Source organism: Leptidea sinapis, chromosome 40 (genome assembly GCF_905404315.1).
Source record: "Leptidea sinapis chromosome 40, ilLepSina1.1, whole genome shotgun sequence".
Lineage (NCBI taxonomy): Eukaryota > Metazoa > Arthropoda > Insecta > Lepidoptera > Pieridae > Leptidea > Leptidea sinapis.
The window spans coordinates 5077714-5101605 of NC_066304.1; the positions used below are offsets into that span (position 1 = coordinate 5077714).

The 23892-nt window shown below is 36.5% G+C and overlaps 3 protein-coding genes across 3 annotated transcripts in view; 1 reads left to right on the forward strand and 2 right to left on the reverse strand.

The window, feature by feature from the left end:
- LOC126976405 (zinc finger protein OZF-like) overlaps positions 1 to 23892 on the forward strand; it is a 132895-nt gene that overhangs the window by 78983 nt on the left and 30020 nt on the right. The window lies entirely within an intron of this gene.
- LOC126976396 (uncharacterized) lies at positions 1823 to 20857 on the reverse strand. The gene is made up of 14 exons (XM_050824706.1): positions 20777 to 20857; positions 19777 to 19862; positions 15394 to 15469; positions 13394 to 13498; positions 12702 to 12854; positions 9373 to 9486; positions 8496 to 8649; positions 7559 to 7681; positions 6269 to 6463; positions 5473 to 5757; positions 4752 to 4925; positions 3756 to 3826; positions 2419 to 2561; positions 1823 to 1971 (listed from the first exon to the last, which is right to left on the reverse strand). The coding sequence occupies exons 2-13, from the start codon at positions 19857 to 19859 to the stop codon at positions 2538 to 2540; spliced, it is 1557 nt and encodes a 518-aa protein (XP_050680663.1). The 5' UTR covers positions 19860 to 19862; positions 20777 to 20857; the 3' UTR covers positions 1823 to 1971; positions 2419 to 2537.
- The window catches only part of LOC126976297 (ATP-binding cassette sub-family A member 17-like), a 40738-nt gene continuing 38813 nt past the window's right edge, over positions 21968 to 23892 (reverse strand). The window contains exon 19 of the mRNA XM_050824567.1: positions 21968 to 22089. Within this exon, the coding sequence (XP_050680524.1) occupies positions 21999 to 22089 (91 nt within the window). The 3' untranslated portion in view covers positions 21968 to 21998. The remainder of the gene's footprint in view (positions 22090 to 23892) is intronic.

Genomic DNA, 23892 nt, shown 5'->3' on the forward strand with positions numbered 1-23892 from the left:
CATCGTTCGAATTGCAAATCCTTCATACTTTAAGAGAGCTAAATAATTGAATTAACATGTTTCATTGAAAAATGGATATTCGTCGGGAACATTTTCGTGCGATGATTTTTTATGATTTCAAATGTGGCCTTAAACCAGACGAGCCATTTGATCGACTCAAATGGCGTTTATGAAAAAAGGCTTTTCTAAACCAACCCTCTACCGTTCGTCCGACCGTCTATCGTTGGGGAATGGAAAAAGAAATGGCGGCTGTGAATACTTCATACAAGGAAATTCAGCATATATTGTAGATTGGATCGGGAAGCGTTCAAAAGATTCTACACGAGCATATTCGTGTCCGAAGAATACTTTCGCGCTGGGTGCCGCAAAACCTCACCGAAACTGAGAAACTGGCCCGTTTGGAATAGTGGTGTGACATCAATACCTATACTTAAATCAGGTTTGTTTCGGCGCGTTTACGACATTGTTACGGGTGACAAATCCTGATTTATCAATACGATGCCGCAACAAAGCGTTAGTCCACAGGCTAATTCAAACGAATCAACGCCTACCAAAGTGCAGCGATCGAGAAGCACAGGTAAAATTTAGATCGCAAGTTTCTTCAGTGTGACGGGGTATTTAGTGTTGCTTCCATTACAAAATCAAAGCTGTATTAACGTCGAATGGTATACTACAAAATGTCTGCCACAAGTTTTAACAGCCATGAGTGACAGGCGACCGAATACTTCGCGGGTTATTGCTTCACCATGACAACGCACCCTCAGCAATATATACAATATCTCCCTGGACATCACACCGGTCAAAGTCATAGGTCCTTGCAGTCCTGATATAGCACCGTGTGACTTCTTTTTTGTATAGAGGCTGGTGGAGAGTACTTTGAAAATATTTAATAAAATTATTTTATCCAAAATAAAAAAGGTGATTTTAAAATTTCTAAAAGATTTCTAATTGGCCCACATATCGCTTTATATAGCTAAGACTCTTCTTGCAGCACTCCGTTGTTAAACTAGGCTGATTTATGTGTACTATACCTCAGTGACGTCATTTACGTGGAACACTTCAAAATATTTCGCGAACAACTTCTTGATGTCTACGTCGTCTTTTAGATGGACCACAACCGTGTAGCCAGCGGCGCTGTATCTATTGATCAGGTTGTCCACGTGATCTATGTCGAAGATTTTACCATCGATAAATATGGCGAGACGGCTTGTTACTGGCAAGTGACTCTCAACACTGAAACACATTTAGAGCTTTAATTCATTGTTTGTGTACGAATGCTTAGTTAAAATGATGGTCGTGATTACGACGAGGCGACGACGCGATGGCAAGACCATGCGTAAAGTTCGTGAACGGGATGGTGGCTGGATCATCCTGTCTTCGAGAAGTCGGCTTCCGTTGGGAATGTTATATATAGATAACTACGTTTAATATGTGTTCGCATAACCCTTTAAGATTTATATTTAAGTATAATTTGTGTGGATTGATACAACTATTGTACTCTTAACTATTAATTAACTATTGTATTTTTTAGGTATAAACACACTTAACCGCAAATTACGCGTTTAGATACCTTCTTCGGTTTGAGTTTATATAAACAAATATGTTAATGTGCTAGAACAATCATGTTTCTACTTTGTATTACAATTGCGGTACATATTCTATTGAAATTATCGTCAATTCGACTAGGAAACAGCATATATAACGAAGTTCATTTATCTTTTCGGTTGTGCATGTGGCACAGTGTTTAAGGTTAGACTTACCTGCTTGAACATATTAAAATTGCGTGTCCACTCTTCCTCAGGTCATGTATTATGGAGTACATGGCACGTTGGACGGAGTACTTTTGGTAGGCCGTGCACTCGTCAAAGATAACCACGGGCGGAGCACCGATCACTGCCGAGACGAAGTTGAGACGCGACCTCTCATTGGAGTCAAGATATTGTATAATCGTATGGGCGTTCCTTGCTAGACCTTAAAGCAATTTCATCATTAAACTTAATTAGGTGTCACCTAAGTCCTAGTACAAGATCTCACTGCTAGATTCTGCAGGCATCTGTTCTTTTGATAAAACTAATATTTAATGTTTGTGAGGGAGTATGCAATGTATTAGGTTATCTATAAAAAATTGCCGCAATTACCCATAACTAATTTGAGTATAATTATTTTGCTGATATTACAACCTCCTTCATTTAAAAAAATGAAAAAAAATATAGGGTTTGTTTCTCGCTCCTACTGTGGCATAAAAAAAGAATAGAAGTCTAACATGTGTCAAGAAGGCTTCTACTCGCAAGACTGACTGCCTGTCAAGTCCCTAAGACAGTAAGAAGATCCTGCAGTAGATGTGACTCGTTAGCAAGTTGTATCACGATGGCAAGTTGAAATTCATGCTCATTATTGAAGTTTTTTCTTTTGACTTACCAAGAGCGTTTATGTAATTTGTTATTTCGGGTTTGATGTACTCCTTCGGCACGCCGCGGAGAACAGCAATCAATTTTAAACCTTCAGTCACTGTCATCCAGTGGGGTAGAGACTTGTGTTTACAGCTCAGACTTATCTGGCGACTATACTGCACAGAAAGAGCAAACAGTTTCACTGCTAGGAAACAGCCATATAGCCCAGTGCCTGTCTACCGTGTTAGGCGTTCCGGTTTCGAATTCTGGTAACTACAAGTGCGTCAAAAGTAATGAAGATTACTAAAGGGCTTGTCTAGGTAGGTGTTAAAATGACTGACACTCTCCTGTCACCTTTTTGTGACCTAATAATACATGAAGCCCCATTTTGTGTTTTTTTTTATGAGTAGGTACCTAAGTAGTCACTGTCACCCGCAAAACCATAGGAATTATGAAGCAACCCTTACAACTGGCCTAAGGGTGAATATTAATGAAAATTTATTTATTATTAAATACATTATGACATTACAGAGTTTAAATCCAAGACGTTACAAAGATACAACAACTAGACAAGAACGAAAAAATCAGAATCTTAAAACTATGTTATTGTATAGAGCTTATAGGCATCATGCTCTGAAATCTTTTCTTACATTCTTTGGACAAATAGCCCATCAAAAGCCCTCGGGTACTCAAAAAATTTTTTTGCTTTCCTTAGTAATTTGTTTGTTATGCTGTCACGCCTTAAATACTCAAATGATTATCACGATATTGTGCATGCACATGTCAAGGTAGTACAGAAATTGACATAGGGTACCTACTATTTATCCTGCAATTTTAAAGAGTTCTTGAGCCAGCGCCTTACGAATGTATGTTGGGTCGACCTACGTATGACGGCGTAGGAAAACTTGTCAGTTAGAAATACGACTTATGATAACCTTCGAAGGTTTCAAAGTGTTAGGAATTTAGGAAAAGTTTTCAAATCGAAGAGGGCCGTTACAACAAAAAACAATGTTTTCCTTAACATGTGGTTTTCAAATTTTGATGATAGAATTTGGGATAATATTTGAAATCTAAGATGGCCAACGTGTAAAGTTATGATTTATAATTACCACAGTACGGACATCGTTTCCAATATTTATGATGATGTCATAGCTGACATCGAATTCAAAATTATCATATTGACAATAAAAATTTCATATGCATCATATATACTTACAAACATACGTATAAATATGTTTTAGGGTTACGTACGTCAAAGTGAAAAATTATTGAACTAATATAGGATCACTCATGTATCTGTCTGTCCGCTTATTTTAATTTATGTTTTGGTTTATTAGTGAAGTTTTTGCTCAGGTAAAACCTTACCATATAAGGGCCGACGTTGATACTCCATTTTGACATACTCCAGAGGTTTCCTGACGTGGGAAGTCTATAACCTGCAACATCAGCCAAAATGATTGTGCTATCAAAAATGAAAAAAAAAGAGCTAAAATGAAACAAATTGGCATTGAAATGTTTAGACAAGTGAAAAAGACACTGACATATTAAGTTATATAAACAGGTATCTTGAAATTAACGTCTGAAAATATAAATATTTTTTATACTTATTTATCTATACTATAATATTATAAGTTGTTGTATAATATTATAAGCAGTGTTTGTTTGTTTGTTTGAACGCGCTAATCTCTGGTACTACTGGTCCGATTTGAATGATTCTTTCAGTGTTGGGTAGTCCATTTATCGAGGAAGGCTATAGGCTATGTTTTTTTTTCAAAATTAGGGATCCGTAATAAAATTGCTATTTTGTAACACAAGGTGTAAAATCGAAAACCTATTTTTGCGTGCGCTCCAAAAACTATTGACAATAGAACAAAATGATGTACAGGCTATAATATTTTAGCAATATTTTATTACTTATAAAACTATCGCGTGAATTATACTTTATATGGCAAAACAACGTTTGCCGAGTCAGCTAGTGTTTAATAATAATAATAATATATATACTTATGTTAAGTCTAGAAAATTTATGGCTTAATCTATCACGGGTAGAAATTTCTTGCTTCTGGTCAACACTAGACAGGACAACACGACGGACGAGACGAGCAGGATGTTCGGTAATTGATACGCCCTGCCCATTACAATGCAGTGCCTGCTCAGGATTCTTGGAAAACCCAATAATTCTGAACGGCACTACAATTGCGCTTGTCACCTTGAGACATAAGATGTTAAGTCTAATTTGCCCAGTAATTTCACTTTGAGCGCCCTTCAGACTGAAACTCAAATACAAGTCTGGATTAAGTCCGAAAAATAAATTGATTAATGTATGATTTTGCTGCGAATGAAATTCATTCGTATAAGTACCTGCAACCAGTTCACACAGCTTCTGGCGTCCACGATAATATTGTCCAGATATTGCTAGCACCTCACCACGGCCAATGCCGAAGCTCAGGTGCCGTATAACATAGAACACACCACTTCTTACTCGAGACACATCGCATGCCAGCAAATATTCACCAAATGTGTCTTTCCTTATTTCTACGGAAAAAATCAACTTTTAAAGTTTTATCGAAAATTATAATTAATGTCACGTATTTCATGCTTATTCTGGCTGTCCAGAATGGGAAAATCGATTACAATATATACATATACATATATATATATATTATAATCGATTTTGCTCACAGAATACCTTTATTTACATATTTACGGTGTGTGTGGATGATGCAGCTATCTATCTTTTGTATTAATTTACTTACATTTACTTTTTTGACTTACCTACTCGTGTAAGGCATTGACAATTTGACATTTGAGTATGTTTGTTGCATCACTTTACATATTATATTGTAATTGAAATGATTTATAAATCTTGATATAAAAGAGTGGCCATGAGTTTCTTGCTACTTCTTCTCATTAGCTCAACCCTTTACGAAGTAGCGGTAGATTGAATAAGAAAAAATATTTTTTTGACAATCATAAGTGTCATTTCCGTGGCCTACATGAATTAAAGTGATTTTGCTTTGATTTGACTTGTAAATGATCTAAGGAATATGTATAAACATTACATCTGAAAAACACAACTTACTAGTCCGAGGGTTGTTGGATTTTATCTCTCTTTTCTTACTCATGACATCCATTCTTTCTTGCGCTACTCCATGTGTGACCGCCTCAATTTGTTCCTCTTTTGGAAACATCCACTTGGACATAATAAGCGAGAAGAAACGTTGAACATATCGATACTCCCAAATTAACAACAGTGTCATAAATAAAATGGCTATTGTGAACATAGCCACGATCTCCATTCTCAGACCTGACCCGCTGGCCAGGTAATTTTTTTTCATAAAGCAAGCCTGCAGTACGCCACATTTCGCTGAAAATTATTTATAATTACATGATTCGGAAAAGGCGTAAAAGGAATTTATTTTACTTTATTATTGAGTTTTTATTATCTATTATTGAGTTATAAGAATTAATGAAGACCTTTATGTATAAAACCTTTAAAAATGTATTTACAAGATATGCCTGCGATTTAGTTCAAGTAATCTAGGGTGAGTTTGTATGAATGCATATGTTTTTATGTTAACCATGCAAACAAAAACATATAAATTTTCTTCATGAACCCACTTTAATCAAAAAATGCCTAAATCTTGCTCTTGGCTACGATGAAGGCTTTCGTGGATGTTTTTTGTAGCTGTTCAGAAAAACTACACTCCCTTTATCAACTATGTACCTATTTAGAAAAAATATCCAATGGACAGACACGCCGACTCTGCAGTTTTATTATAGTATTTAGAAAAAGAGAAAAGTATACAAATATACATTATATAAAAATGTAAAGGAAAAAGTTAAGGTCGTACGAAATTGGAAAAAATCCTACTTACGGCAACATTTATGAAGTGTTTTGGACGAACACAAATTTTTCGAGTGAAAAATATTGCATTCACTATTGTATAGAAACGTCTTTTTGATCTTCACCAGAGCGTAACCCATGTTGAATTGAGGTGAGAAACTTAGGAAATTGAGTGCGTAATCAAGTGCGTTCCCGTAAAATATTTTGGCAATCACTGTTGTTTCCCCTACAATTTGAACGAAATAACAATTACTTAGTGTATATTACTACTACGAATACAATAGTGACTAGATTTTATAAAAGGCATAAAAGGCATTTATTTTTTCAAAATTGATTCCTTTAGAATTCTTTTTGATGTCATTTCTAATAACTACTAGATACTACTACCGCTTCGGAGCTTCGGAAACAAATGGCGCTCTGAGAGAGAAGAACCGGCGCAAGAAACTCTCCCAGCATTCTTTTTTTGCGCTCTTTTCATTAAAAATATGCAATATTGTACAGTAATTTCTATCGCTATAAAATAATCACAATCTAGTCCCAGGCTATCCGATCATTTAGATATTCAGCAGTGGAGTGATAGGATTTACGAAAGAGCCTATTTTTAAAAAACGTTTAAATTTATTTATAGATAATGCCTAAACAGTGGCTGGGACTTCATTATAGAAGCGTATACATTTACCCTTAAAGTTATTATGTATCTTATGAAGCCTACTTTCTAGTAGGCTTCATAATAGTTACAAGCAATCCCTTATTTCTGGTGTTATAATAATGGAAATCACTATTAAGAGCAAAATATAATATAAAGGGGCAAACTGAAAGGCAAAGTAAACTAGAAAAGGAACCCTAAAAAAGCTGCCCTGAATAAGTGAATACATTTGCAGTAATAAGGACTATAGGATAAGGCTGTTGCTGGTCTTCAAGGTAGAGTCTGTTCTAATGAAGATGAGGAGGAAAACGGCTGAAGGTGCTCAAGTCTTGTTGGTTCGAAATTTTATACCCGGCATGAGATATCACCAATTATCTGTACGAGGCAAAAAGTCTATTTACTGCGATGTGGGCAAAGATTTACTATATATAACTACATTTTAAACAAATATCTTTTATTGTTCTTTCGTTCCAAGGGCTTGAAAAATTTGTTATCTTTATAAGAGTAAATTTACTGTGAGATGAAGTAAAAAACGATCCAGTAAAAAGGGATTCCCCCTGCTACACAGTAAATTTGCCATATGCAATCTTTTGTCAGGAAAATTTTTACTAAAAAAGATGTTTACGACAACGGAGCCAAAAACAAATTAAAATAGAATAATAAAAACAAACTTACCAAATATAATATTAACGATGATATATATCATTGAATTAAGCGCTGCACGAGGGCCCAAGCTAAAAATATACGCTTGCGGAATACAACCCAGACCATACACAGCTAACATTAAAAATACAACCACTGTAATGCAAAAAATTATACAATTAGTTCCATGACTTGCTAGATTTGAACTAGAATTCACTTTAATTCGCTTATAGGATCCAGTGCGGGAGGCTCCTTTGCACAGGATTGATTATGGGTACCACAACGGCGCCCATTTCTACCGTGAAGCAGTGATGTGTAAACATTATTGTGTTTCGGTCTGAAGGTCGCCGTAGCTAGTGAAATTACTGGGCAAATGAGACTTAACATCTTATGTCTCAAGGTGACGAGCGCAAATGTTGTGCTGCTCAGAATTTTTGAGTATTTCAAGAATCCTGAGCCACGCTGCATTCTGATGGGCAGGGTGTATAAATTACCATCAGATGATCGTCCTTCTAGTCTCGTGCCTTATTTTCATATTCTTGAAAAAAAAGAAAAATTAGAGTAACTTGACATTGCGTTTATTAATAAGACAGTGTCGTGGGTATAGCAATTCCTGTTTTTCAATATCTATATATATATAAAAATGAATTGCTGTTCGTTAGTCTCGCTAAAACTCGAGAACGGCTGGACCGATTTGGCAAATTTAGGTCTTGAATTATTTGTGGAAGTCCAGAGAAGGTTTAAAAGTCCATATATAATTTCTATGAGAGAATTTATTGACGCACGGTTAGACAGTTCTGCTGTGAAACAATTTCATTACGACAGCAGGGTGCATATTTTACGAAGTAATTTTTGATGTTATGATATATTATTGACAAATTCATATAAAAACATTATTTTATTTATTATATACAGAACAACGTCTGTCGGGTCAGCTAGTATAATATAAAATATGATAAGCGAAACTTACTGAAATCCTCCAAGCCAAAGTAAAGCGGTGCAACAAGACTCATAATTGTGACTATAGCAGCCATCATCAAACAAATGAGAATCAAGTACAAAATGAGGTCGCATATGAGCATTGACAACCAGTAACGCAACGGCGAGAAGTTTAATGTGTTACACTGAAAGAGATTACTTAGATTATATTAAAACTAAAAAATCTGCCATGAATATATTATGTATACTAACTACAATCGTCAAATTCGAATATTTTTATTCAAAATGGGATGTGATATCACTTATTGACAGTCAAAAACTACCACCCATTCCAAAATGAATGCAGACCTGAGAAGAACGGGCGCAACAACCTCAGCGGGTTTTTTTAATATAAAAAAATATGGTTCCTAAGTAATATCATACAATTAAACTTATTATTTAATAGCTCAGGCTAATCGGTCGCTTCATTCCCAATGTGTGGTATCATTTAGAAACTTATTTATGTTATAGTAGGTAACCTTTACCACACAAACATTTTTTAACAATTCTTTATAATATACTATAGAATATCGTAATACTTTTGTTTTGAACATTTTCTGGGATCTTGTTGTAAAAGTATATACATCGCCCCACAAAAAACCTACTAACTCGACTTAGCCGAGTAGTAGGCATTATAGGTTAAGGCATTATGGTTATGACAGTCAGCAAATCTACCTTATCCTAGGATTAATAAAATACAATCAGGCAGCAGCGTTAATTGACATTTTTATTTCTGTAAAAACAATAAAAACTACTTATTTCAAAATGCATTTGAAATTATATTAATCAACCCACGAAAGAAGGTAAGCAAATTAATTTGTTGTAATTTTTTGAGGAACAGTTTTAGATTTAAATTTTAAGATCAATACCTGAATGTGCCTTTTGATTCCACTCTCCATAGACGGTATCAGGACTATGTGTGATATTGTCAATATCAGTAAAAACTGAACGAATATCGGCGGGCTTTCGGCAAATTTCATCCACTGTTGAAAGTTATATAGCACATATGTATATATCTTTTCATTTCTTGTACTCGGAAAGTAATGTTGTTTTGGTCTGATTATTATTCTGATTATTGGGTGGAAAATGCTGCTTCCCTCCATAGAGAGGGAAAAACTCATACAAATTACTTCCCACCTAAGGGCCGGAATGAACTTTAAAAATAGAACTGCTTTCAGCTATGAAGAGATTTATGTAAAAAAAAACTAAACTAATTGAAAGAAATGCCACGTGTCTTTCTAAACAGCCACTGTGAACTTAGCGCAAACTTCTTTGAACGGAATAAGCCGCAACAATATCGCGGTGAGTTCCATATTTAAAATTTAAAAAGTCGACATAAATTGGCGGGATACTGATCTGTAATGTATCTGTGACAGAATTCAAAAAATAGGTAATAATCTTTTATGCTAAGATTTGAATATTAAAAATGAGTTCAAGCTATTCTGAAATGTTAACACCAGATTCAATTAGAGACGAGGCTAATTGTGTTATTGAAAATCTTTTGCCAGAAATCTCAAAAGAAAGATATATAAACACATTTAATGATTTTATGAAGTGGCGAGTAGAGAAGAATAGAAAATCGTTTTCCGAAAGTGTATTTCTTACATATTTTAATGGACTGTGTAGCAAACTACAGCCTTCTACGCTATGGAGCCGATATTCAATGCTCAAGAGTACACTTAGTGTAAAACACAATGTAAATTTGAAAAAATTCCATAATTTAACATAATTTTTGAAAAGACAGTCGCAGGGGTTCAAGAGTAGGAAATCTAAGGTTTTCACCTCTCATGAAGTGATTTTTTTTTAAAATGATGCTCCTGACGAGATATATTTGGCAGTGAAGGTAAGTATTTATGTATTTATTCTAAAAATGAACGTATTTATTACACAAATACTAAAAAATTACGTGTTTCACAGGTGGTATTGATACTCGGTATAAACGGCGCTTGCAGAAGCAGTGAACTCACAAATTTGACAATTAAAGACATTGAAAGTCAAGGCCAATTATTACTAGTAAAACTGACTAAATCAAAAACAAATATTGAGCGCTCGTTTGTAGTAAAAGAAGAGTTTGCACAAATAGTAAAGAAATATCAAAAAATGAGACCTAGTGATGTAAAAACGGACTGTTTTTTTCTCAACTATCAGAAGGGAAAATACTATAAACAAGTGATCGGTAAAAATAAAATCTCAGGTATGTCGATGCAGATAGCAACATATTTGAATTTACCAAACTGTGAGCAAAATACCAGACATTGTTATAGACGAACGTCAGCAACACTTTTAGCCGATGCTGGGGCAAACATGACAACGTTAAAAAGACATGAAGGCTGGAAATCCAGCACAGTCGCCGAAGGCTACATTGAAGATTCAGTCCAAAACTAAAATTAAAACCAAATTAACTGAAACTATAAAAATACGCCCTAATTCGCCTCAGCCGACAACTTCCAGGGAGTATCCGCCATGGAATCCATCGTCTGATGAAATACCAGAGTATATAGAAATACTTTTACAGATATCTAGAACAGCCAAATTTGTCATAATGTATCAAAGACCATTAACATTCCAAACAAAAATGTAACTTTTAATTTCACGAATTGTCCTAATTTGACAATTAGTTTTAAATAGGTGTTACTAAGATTATTATATATTATGAATAAATAGTTTAGACAAACAACTAGTTTTATTTTCCTCATATTCGAAATGAAAAGTACAGTGTTTAACACGGGTAAAAGAATCATTTCCTACTCGGACTATAGCCGGCCTCGCTGCGCTCGGGCGTCTAAATACCTCGGGAAATGATTCTTTCGACCCTCGGTTAGCAATCAATTATTAAACCAACTTTTAAAAGAGGTTTAGTCATTTTGCATTTTTCTTGCCAATACGTTCAAGTTTTCCAATAAATATTTAATCAATCCTTCCTGCTAAGTACTAGGTACAGATCAAGCTCTTACTGCGACAAATATAAAATTGAGTCTAGGGTTCGATTCCCAGTGGGTCCCACGTTTACATTGCTAATAAAATAAATTAAAATTTGCCAAGGGTTCAGCAATATTTAGAACTAGCTGACCTGGCAAACGTTGTTTGAGCTTCAACGAATCTATTACAAAAGATTTCATTGAGATCGGTCGAATAGTTTAGGAGTTATTAGGGAACATACAAACATACATTCTCTTTTATATATATAGAAAAGATTAGTAATGTTAGTTACATGATAAGTTAGTACTGAGAACCTACGCGATGCTTCGACGATTAGTAACGAAATTGTTCATTGTTAATAGATATTAATTACAACAACAAGGCTAGAGTTTTGCAAGGGTTTTTGAATGACTATTGTCGTCACTCAAGAAGAACCACGTGAAGCCAATTTGGCATAGTGAATGTGTTTTATATGGGGTATATATCGTGGGAGTACAAGAACAATCTCTTACACAAGAAACCAATTACATAAGTAGGCTGAAAACAATGCAATAATTTAGAAACCCTGCGCCTCTCTATAGTTGAAAGTGGTCGGTACAAAAAAAGCACTAAATAAAATCTCAACAGCGCGCTTGGGAATTCCTGTACAGCAATAATAACTACAGTTTTATAAAACATGATCGTCTCTCTATTTGTCTAAAATGGCTTTCTCACTGTTTGTCGGAGTTGGTACCGTCTAGTTTCGGACCATTGGGAGGTCCTACATCAGGGTGACGGCATATCATCGCGAACTAGTCGGTACCAACTCCCAAAAACCGTGAGTAAAGCTGTTTTAGACAAATAAAGTTCATAACGTTTCACGAACGTTTTTAGTTATTTATACAACTGTTGTCTAATAAGGGGTATTAAAACACGAATGTGGGTTTATATGGTATGATAATAATATCACATGAGTGTTTTAATACCTAATTATCAACAGTTGCATACAAGACTTGATCTACACCCATAATATGAATCCTCTATAAAAGATTCTGAAACAGTTAGCTTACTGCTAACATTAAAAAAACTCCTAGTAACCATAATATCATCCAAAGGAGTGTTATTATGAAAGCGGATGATTTAATGTTGTACTGAATTTCACTCGTATAACACTCGTTTGGATGATTTAATGTTGGCAATAAGCTAAATGTTTTAGAGTCTTTAATGGAGGTTTTAAAGCATGGGTGTAGATAAAATAATTTAAATGATTGCCTCTGTGATCAGAATGTGAAATACTCACTGGAGTAAGATCCAGTGCCAGTGGATCGTCAATGACTTGTATGGTGGAGTCCCAGGAACCGGTGTAATACCTGATGAGTGCCATGTACACACGAGCCAGCGATCTCGCCGCTGCTCCGTGATCAGAATGTAGTGGACTATACAAAACTTTAATCTGAAACATATCGAATAGAATATTAAACTGATAAGATTTTAATGTAATGAAATGTATGGAAATGAGTTGGGTAGGGCTGTGTTATATATAATGTAATGTAATAATTAATTAATTAGAAGCAGTAATGTGTAAAAATTACTGTGTTTCGGTCTGAAGGGCGCCGTTGCTAGTGAAATTACTGGGCAAGTGAGACTTAACTTTCTTATGTCTCTAGGTGACGAGCGCAATTGTAGTGCCACTCCTAATTTTTGGGTTTTTAAATAATCCTGAGCGGCACTGCATTGTAATAGGTAGGGCGTATCAATTAGCATCAGCTGAACGTCCCGCTCGTCTCGTACCTTATTTTTATAAAAAAAATATAAAAATTAGGTAAACAACGTAGCTAAAGTTGATTTGCAACACTTTGCTATTAAAAAGCGCAAGGAGTCAGATTTTATTTCATTCCTTATAAGTACTATAAAAATCAGTCAAAATCGGGGCCACTAGTCTAGTCTAGCCGGGCGACTAGTATATGTATATATTTTATAAAGTAAACTTACAGTTAGGCTGTCATTTCCCGAAGTCACGTCCATTCCGTACGCGAATTTGAACACGTAATGTTGCGGAGAATCCACAGCGCGCGTGATCAGGTATTCTGTTATGCTCTAAAATATAGTAAAATAATTTACGGCACAATTTGCTATATCATTCAAACCATCTGGGTGTGTGGCGTTCCTCCACAGTGCGGAGGTTATGGAACTTCATTCTGAGTACGACCAAGCTGTGGAATGAGCTTCTATGTGCGGTGTTTCCATGACATGGGCATAAAAAGGCATAAAAGGCATTTATTTTCTCAAAATTGATTCCTTTAGAATTATTTTTAATGTCATTTCTAATACCTACTAGATACTACTACCGCTTCGAAAACAAATGGCGATCTGAGAGAGAAGAAGCGGCGCAAGAAACTCTCCCAGCAATCTTTTTTTTGCGCTCTTTTCAATAAAAATATACAATATTGTACAGTCATTTCTATCGCTATAAAATAATCATAATCTAGTCCCAGGCTGTCCGATCATTTAGACAGCCAGCAGTGGAGTAATAGGATTTACGACAGAGCCATTTTTTTTATAAAACATTTCAATTTATTTATAGATAATGCCTGAACAGTGGCTGGGACTTTATTATAGAAGTGTATACATTTACCCTTAAAGCTATTATGTATCTTATGAACCCTGCTAGAATTAGTTACAACATTGGTGCGTTTCAAAAAGCGTATACTTCTAGAAGGCTGGTAACGTTCCTGTGATTCCTCTGGTATTGCAAGAAAATGTGGGCAGCGGTGATCTCTTAACATCGAGTGATCCGTACGATGGTTTGTCATCCTCTCTCATAAAGTTTATTTTTTTTTTATGAAAAGAAGGGACGAGGACCAGTGACGCGTTCAGCTGATGGTAATTAATTCGCTTTGCCCATTATAATGCAGTGCCATTCATGATTATTGAAAAACCGTAAAATTCTGAGCGGTACTACAATTGCGCTCGTCACCTTGAAACATACGAAGTTAAGTCTCAATTGCTCAGTAATTATTTAACTAGCCACGGCGCCCTTCAGACCGAAACACAGTTATGTTTACACATTACTGCTTCACGGCAGATGTAGGCGCCGTTGTGGTACCCATAATGTAGCCGGCTTACCATTACTACTAAAAACGTAAGAGAAAAATAGTGTCTAACTCCTCGTGAGTTCTATTTTATTATTATGAGTTATTATTTATAATAATATAAATTTAAAATATGGTTCTATTAATAAAATCATAGAATTACAATATACTAGCGTATAGACTATAGACAAACAAAGCGTGCGATTGAAAAAAACATCTGTAACGGATTTAATTAAAACACTCTTTAAATGATTAAAACGCGTGTAATTGCAACTTTGTTTTACATTAGATTTTGCATAAAAGTTTATTTTTTATTATTATTGTAGTAAACCAAAATTTCAATAGAGAAGACGGTAAAGTTATCTAACACCTGGCATCCAATAATCTCTAAATGAAAACCCACAACTACACATACCAAAAAAGAAGAGAACACTGTCAGTAAATTTTGCTAAAAACCATCTGTCTACAGCAAATACCACCTCCGAGGCAATAAATGGCGCTAAACTTCATAATGACAACTTTGCCAAATACTATATTTGACTCATTTCATCTGCAGTCCCCCTGAAAACGAGATCTGGAAAGGTCTTGAAACGTCGGTTTAACTAAAATAAAAATGTAAATTTTACGCAAAAATCTACTGTAAAAAACAGCTACAATTTCACGCGTTTTAATCCTTTAAAAGTGTTTTATTTGAATAAAACACTAAAACACTCGTGTTAATTAAAGAAAATACTATTTGTAACGGAGATACAGCTAAAAAGAAAAGGTAAGCGATTGTATTGTTACTGTAACCGATTTTGTTGATAAGTCGTAAACAGTCAGCCACGGTAGTTACAGTAGATAACGCACACACTGCAGATTATCTATTCGTCAGTAAATATTAAGTGTTACAAAACTAACTTCCGTGTGAGGCAGTGCTGTATACTCCATATTTTTAACTTCTTTTTCGGTGGCACCAGTTTCGGACAGGACATAACTAGAAATAATAGATAAGCTAGGATTAAGGGCTCCTTTGTAGGTCTTGGTATTAAATTTTACAACAAAATACCTTACAGTATCTAGGACCTCACTGAGTACAAATTCAAGAAAATTAAAACTTCTTTGACTAAGAATGCTTTCTATAGTATAGTACAAATAAAATTTGAAAAACAAAATTTTATGAACGATGCGGGATTCGAACCCACGACCTCCGGCGTTCCGTGCCGGTGCTCTAACCAACTGAGTAAACCGTTCTAGTTCCGCCTCGTTACAAAATTCTGTTTGCTTTGTTCAACTCTCGGGTTGTGGCTTCACCTACAGGATCTACTTTACAGTTGATAACCTGCTCAACCCCAATATTTGCATATTAGGAAATTGACTTGAGATGTCGCTCTTGTAAATCTAAACATGTTTGGTTTTTAGGTCATGGGTTCGAATCCCGCATCGTTCATAAAATTTCGTTTTTCAAATTTTATTTCTGTATTGATCGTAGAAGTGAGGGCTATCACTTAAAAACATAACATATTGTATAGTATAGAAGATAATAATGCATGGGTTCTTGTCAGGCTCTGCGCAGGCCACCTAAAATTGTGTAATATTATATTTAATAGGTAAAGTTTTTATATGATTTCATCTACACTAATGCTTTAAATCCTCTATTAAAGATTATGAAACAGTTAGCTTACTGCCAACATTAAAACACCCAATGTTCTAATAACCATTACATCATCCAAACGATTGTTGTAATGTTGTACTGAATTTCATAACAACACTCCTATGTTTTTTTTTTCGATCCCTTCATGCGCAAAGAGTTTCAACAGAGAGCCACGTTCTTATTCCTCGATGCGTGGTATCTGTATGAATTTCAAAAAAAGAACATATTCGTTTATACGCGTTCCACACTACCAGAACGTCGCGCGCCGAATAAAAAAAGTAGGTTATTCGAATCCCCGCCATTTTTCTTCGATATTTTTATTGTTTTGTTTACAAATAATGAGCGATTCATTTTAAACGCTGAATATTCGAGTGAATTTTAATTATTGCACTATACAAAATGTAAATTACTATACTTAAATAAATAATTGATACATTAATACTTAGATTATTTGAATATAATCAGTAATGAATACAACAACTGTTGTGTAATAAATCCACATTTATTACACAACAGTTGCATAAATAACTATAAAAGATTGGCTGGGAGTTTCTTATCATCTCAAAGCCTCTTTACGAACTGTTGTAGCTTCATGTCATTTACTAAGTGTTGCTGCAATATGTTCTGTTACTGTCACTCCCTATGGTAAATCTTAATATATATAAATTACGTGACACGTTGTTTGTCCGCGATGGACTCCTAAACTAATGAACGGATTTAAATGGGGATATTACTTCATGGAGTGCAGTTTGGTCCAACTTGAGAGATAGGATAGTTTTTATTTCGATTTGGGACCCATAATTATTTTTATTTTCAATATTTGTTTTGTATGGACATATTTTCTATGAGAGAATTTATTGACGCACGGTTTGACAGTTCTGCTGTGAAACAATTCATTACGACAGCAGGGTGCATATTTTACGAAGTAATTTTTGATGTTATGATATATTATTGACAAATTCATATAAAAACATTATTTTATTTATTATAGAATACAGAAGTGGGAGAGTCACGCAGCCATCTTTTGACGTCAGCACAATCGGGCCAGACTCGTCCGGGTTAATTACCACACTCGCACAGAATACCGGCGTGAAGTAGCGGCCTAGTGCCGCTATGTTTCGCATAGGTTAGTGTCGAGGACCGGAGGCCAATCCCCCCCCCCCCCCCCCCTCCCCAACAAAGATTATGAAAGCGGTCCCTAAAGAGATAGTACCCCAGGAGGGTACCGGCTCTACCAGAGTCGGAGAATCCCTCCCCGAGCACTCTAGCTCGGGCTGCCCTTCGTATTCTGGGGAGGGCACAGTACCGCGCATGACCAAGGACAAACGAGGCAGATATCTCGACCTAGCGATACGTCATATTTAACGTACCCCGGGTACAAAATTGAGCACAATTTTTTGCCTCATGCCGGGGTATGTGTGTACGTTAGAGAGGATATCTGCTGTCGCCGTCTCGGCAATTTTGAGGGTAGGGACCTGTCCACTCTCTGGCTCCGCGTAGATTTAGAGGACCGCGTCCGCATCTATGCGTGTGTCTACAGGTCCCATAGTGGTAACGCAGAAACCGATCATCTCATGGGCTGCGTTCAAGCGGCAATTGACGACGTGCTTGCACAGATCCCCTCCGCTGAAATCGTACTCTTGGGTGATTTCAACGGGCACAATGCGGAATGGCTTGGATCACGTAGAGGGTCACCAGTTGATCAACGACCGACAATACGGGTTTCGCCATGGTCGGTCGGCAGGTGATCTTCTGGTATACCTAACACATAGATGGGCTGCGGCTATTGAAAGCAAGGGGGAAGGCCTGGCAGTTAGCCTGGATATAGCGAAGGCCTTTGATCGTGTATGGCATAAGGCGCTCCTCTCTAAACTTCCATCATTTGGGCTTCCCGAGAGCTTGTCCAAGTGGACCTCCAGCTTCCTCACTGGGCGCAGCATACAGGTCGTTGTCGACGGACATTGCTCGAACCCGAAGCCCGTGAATGCTGGAGTGCCCCAAGGCTGTATGCTATCTCCTACGCTGTTTCTTCTGCATATCAATGATATGTTGGACACCTCCAACATTCATTGCTATGCAGATGTCAGCACTGGTGATGCCGTATACACGGGCCATGCACGTCTCTCTCGGGAAATCGTCGACCAGTACCGGGAGAAACTTGTGTCTTCTATCGAGTCCTCTCTTGAGAAGGTCGCGGAATGGGGTAAATTGAACCTTGTCCAATTTAACCCCCAGAAGACTCAAGTTTGCGCGTTTACCACTAAAAAAACCCCATTTGTCGCATCACCGCTCTTCGACAACACTTCCCTAAAAGCCTCGCCTAGTATCGGAATACTGGGTCTCGAAATCTCGAGCGATTGCCAATTCCGTGGCCATCTGGAGGGCAAAGCCAAATTGGCTTCAAAGAAACTGGGCGTCATTAATAGAGCACGGCAATACTTCAAGCCGGCCCACATTCTAGCGCTGTACAAAGCGCAGGTCCGGCCACACATGGAGTATTGCTGTCATCTCTGGTCTGGCGCACCCCAGTATCAGCTCGATCCATTTGACCACGTGCAACGCAGAGCAGCGCGAATTGTCGGGGACCCAGTACTCTGTGAACGGCTGGATCACTTGGCGTTGCGTAGAGACGTCGCTTCATTGTGTGTCTTCTACCGCATTTATCACGGGGAGTGTTCCAAAGAGCTGTTTTACCTAATTCCTGCCGCCGAATTCCACCTTCGCACGACACGCCACAAGTTAGGATATCATCCTCACCATCTGGATGTGTGGCGGTCCTCCACAGTGCGGTTTACAAGGAGCTTTCTTCCACGTACTACAAAGCTGTGGAATGAACTTCCTTGTGCGGTGTTTCCGGGACGATACGACATGGGTACCTTCAAAAAAAGCGCGTACAGCTTCCTTAAAGGCCGGCAACGCTCCTGTGATTCCTCTGGTGTTGCAATCACTTAACAACAGGTGACCCGTACGCTCGTTTGTCCTCCTATTCCATAAAAAAATATATATATATACAGAACAACGTCTGTCGGGTCAACTAGTTTGGTAATAAATAAGACACTTGGCCCTTGCGAATATATTGCGATATCTATATTTATACGCACTACGTGCTAAGTCATGTGTGTACCCGGACGAAGTCGCGGGTGCCAGCTTGTTTAAAATAATTGTTTGCTCGATCATTGTATTAATGATGTTAATCTGTTGGTGAATCATTGAACAAATACGTGCATATAATATACTCGAAATATGTAAGTTTCTAAGAAAACACCCAAATGTTTACACCTAAATCATAGACGCGCCCCGGCAGCAGAACTCGCTACAAAATAATCATCTGCAAACTAAATCTAAATTAACATTTGCGGTTTCTACTCAATGTCAATTAAAATGTATAATAAGTTACCAAAGCACTTAAAAGCCTTCATAAGCTCTTTAAAAAAGTTACTTTTGGAAAAAGAATACTATTCTATTAATGAATTACTAGGGGGAAAATTTTTTTTTGAATGTCTGCCCGTCTGATGTTCATGGCTATGCCTTACGAGATGCATTTGAAAATTTAGTACCTACTTCAATTTTGTTAAGTAACTAAGTAGCACGTAACGCAATTTAAATAAAAAAAGCTACAATACAGATATCAAACATTCAAAACCACTTACGCGGTAGCGATTGTTTGTGCAGCCACGGAACTGTCAGATCGCAGCACCAATGTTGTTTTTTGGTCGTGTGATTCAACATTCATAATCTAAAACATACGAAAGATATGAGGCTAGAATCGGCTAGAATCTACGACACAGTTTATCTATAAGTGAAATATTACCTACTATATAATCTATATATATATAAATGAATTGCTGTTCGTTGGTCTCGCTAAAACTCGAGAACCGCTTGACTGATTTGGCTAATTTTCGTCTTAAGTTAATTGTGGAAGTCCAGAGAAGGTTTAAAAGGTGAATAAATATGAATATGCTCGGAATTAAATAAAACATCAATTTCATTTTTCCTTTGATGTATCCCCCGTCGCGTCGTTCAGAAATCAAATTGAAAGAATAGTTTAAAATGAATAACTAATTAAATTTTTATAACCTTCCCAGGAGATAAAAAATAAACATTATTTTAGCTAACTTAATAGTTGGTAGATTACTTACAGTTGCTAACTATCTATCAGATTATTTTCATATAAATTGATAAAATATAGCGATATCTTCATTTAATATGAAGTTAATAAAGTTTTAAGAAATAAAGATTTGTATAAGTACTACGTGTTTAGTCATGTGTGTACGTGAACGAAGTCGCCGGTATCAGCTGTTGGGGATATCCATGGGCGGTTGCCTCAACATTTCCGGTAACGTGAACCTTGTGCCCATATGCCCCCTCTTAAATATTAAAAAAGATATATATACATCATCATCAGCATATCAACCGAAAGACGTCCACTGCTGGACAAATTCCTCCCCCCAAAGATCGCCATTACGATCGGTCCTGCGCTGCCCTCATTCCAACCTATTCCGGTGATCTTGAGCATCGGTCCATGTTGTGGGAGGCCTACCAACACTGCGTTTTCCGGTACGTGGTCGCTATTCGAGGAGCTAACTGGCCCAACGGCCATAATACATATTATTATATAGACACTACAACAAATAATTCACATAAACCCACCTCCCCAAGTATTATTTTCTTAGTTGATTGATCCTTTTCGATTGCAATTAACACATCAGAGAGCGACAGCCCAATAAAAATACCAGTTATCAATGCTGATAAAACCTGAAATAAATAAATTATTTTTATAGCTTAACATATATATTTTTAATAATATAATAATTAGTAATACCTATGACAAACCAATACCATTACACGGCATAAATATAAATGTATACCTACGTTGCACTCGTCAGCAAATCTGATTATTAAAAGATTAACGGTCTTACAAATAAAATTGGCATAAAGTTATAACCAACCATAAACCAAGAATATGTAAAATGTTTACAAATAGACAATTTGCTTACGAATGGTTTGTTCAGACGTTTCCCGCGTTTATTTGGAAGGCAGCTTGTCATTCGGAAAACTTCAGAATTATCATTGTATTGACAATGTTGTCAACGATATTGTAAACATTTTGCATTTTCTTTGTTATCATCAGTTATAACTTTATACCAAGTTTATTTGTAAGGCCGCTAGAGTCTAAATCTAGACCGCAGTGCTCTTATACCTTTGGTGTTACAAAAGAGCATAGGTAATAGTCAGTGATCACCTCACGAGATCAATTGATTTGATTAAAAAAGTCTTTGGGTGGTAGCGGTTGCAAATGAGGCTGTCAAACAAAGAGTATGTACATTGTACTGCATAATAAGAGGACTGCCTACGTAAAAAGTGAAATTTAGTTTAGTATGAAACGTGCAGAGAGTACTTACATAAGTTTGAATTAGTAATTACAATATGGCGACGAAGTATAATCCGGCTAAGTTTGAAAATGAATAGTTGCTTCGAACGTAGTGGATTCCGGCTATCTCCGATTTATACAAGATTGTAGCTGTCATCTGTCAATCTATTAATCAATGCACGTTACATACAATCGAGTGAATCGCTTTTTTTTAAGAAATAGAGTTTTCAGTAGTCAGTCGTACAGCCAAACACGTTACAAAAAAGGATTTATCATCGAACCAAGCACTCCTATAAAGGTAAAATTCAATTTCGTTTAAAATATTTTTTCTCAGCAAGTAAGCTTATGTAATGGAGACTCCATTAAATTGAAAATTTGTGCTCAATGCAATTTAAGTATTTAAAAAAAGCTTAATGCAATTTAGATCTTATGATTATTCGAATTACAAAATTTAAAATCGCAGTTTAACTTACCGTTATAAAGAAAAAGAGTCGATAAAATCTATAAAAAGACGAGAACTTCCGTGCAATATACGAAAGATGAAGCCAATTTCCGACACCAGCTCGCTCCCGTTGCCAGGTTTCCGACGAATCTATCAACAACAAAGTAAATATTATAAAACTTCATAACAACCATAGTGTCAGAATCTAGCCTTTCCGTTCCGGGAAACTGATTGCGCGTGGTATGCCTCAGATTGGCGTGATTTTGGCGCGCGCGCAGCGTTCTGTCAATGCGTATTATTTTACGCACGTAATAGATTGCTTATAATTAGGATGATTTGAGTGAATGTATCCTAAAGCTATTGAAACAAGCTATAAGACTATGCTAAATAAACCATCATATAAACACAATAAGGGTTAGAACTTGGTGAGGGAATAGTGTGCCGTACGGCACATTCGATTTTAGAGTATCTGAAAAATTTTTAGCCCTTGGGGCACTTGCCGATTTCGGAGGGCTAGTAACGTAGAGACGACCTGACATGCGATGAATGATTTGATGGTTTTGTATTCAAAATACGAAGGATCTAATGCCAAGCGTGGCTGACAATCAATGAATCAAAACCGGTTATAGTAAATATAGATTCGCTTTCCTTTTCTGTCGTGCTGTATCTTCGTTATGATGTTTTTCTCTCTTGCACGCTTTGTTCGTATACACGATAGTATATTGTAAGTTCAAATTATAGGTAGGTGGTGTTGCGGGGAAGGGCAACGCGTGAGACTTCCGTAACCCGCTACCCGCTTACATCTTAGTACCCTGTCCCCGCCACCGTCTGTCACCCCGTCAGACGGTCGCGCACGTAGTTGTCCGTCTATTTTGTAAATATAAAGCTTTGCTAAATCAAAGCCAAAAGGCCTGTAGGACACAGGAAATCTCTTAGGATGGATACTCATCATCACAGTCAATGAAATTTCATTGCATATGACATTTACTTCGATGAAAACAGGACGGATTTATTACTTTAGTGTGCGTGATAAGGTACACTCGCGATTTGTATGTCACTTTGTGTCAGTGTGCCTACATTGTTCACCGTTAACCTCAATTTTTTTCGACGTTTTCACAGCTGTCACAGTTTATCTAGACGAATAAATTATTTAAGGTATCTAATATATAAAATACTCGTGTCCCGGTGTTTATTACGAAACTCCTTCGAAACGGCTTAACCGATTTGTATTAGATTTTGGGTGTCAGGTAGGTCTGAGAATAGGCCAACATCTATATCTCATACCCCTAAATGATAAGGGCGACCCACCCCTTAACATTTATTTTTATTTTATTATGATTTAGCATTGAAAAATACATACAACTTCAAATTTTCGTATTTCTACGATCTACAACTATTTTTGTATCGCGATTTTTATATTATTCTGTTCAATAGAACATATGTATATATATTTATATTTGGTAGGTCTGAGAACGAGTTGCATCTATTTATTATACCCCAAAAATTTTAATTTTTGAATTTTTTTAACTACTTTATATGGCAATACAACTTTTTCTGGGTCAGCTAGTAATGTAATAAAGTTTAGTGAGCATGTAGCGTCTCAAGGGATAATTAAATGCCAACCGGCAGCTAGTAGTAATGCATAAAACATACCAACTTTAGTCAGCGCTGTTTGGGACTTTTCGCGAGGTATTGAAATTCCACGTTCGGCCGCTCTTGACTCAAATATAGCTCTGCAAAAACAAACAAACAATGAATCCAAATGAACACAACTTTGTTTTATCACAACTGATAGTCAACACTCCAAAGCTGCCTAAGATCTGACCAAGATAAAAAACTGTACATATTATTTTGTTATATAAAGGAAAAGGATTTTCCCTTAGATCATTAACACGTCTGGATAGATTATGACAGCTGTAAAAGCGAGTGTAAGACGTAGCTTGTCACGCACAC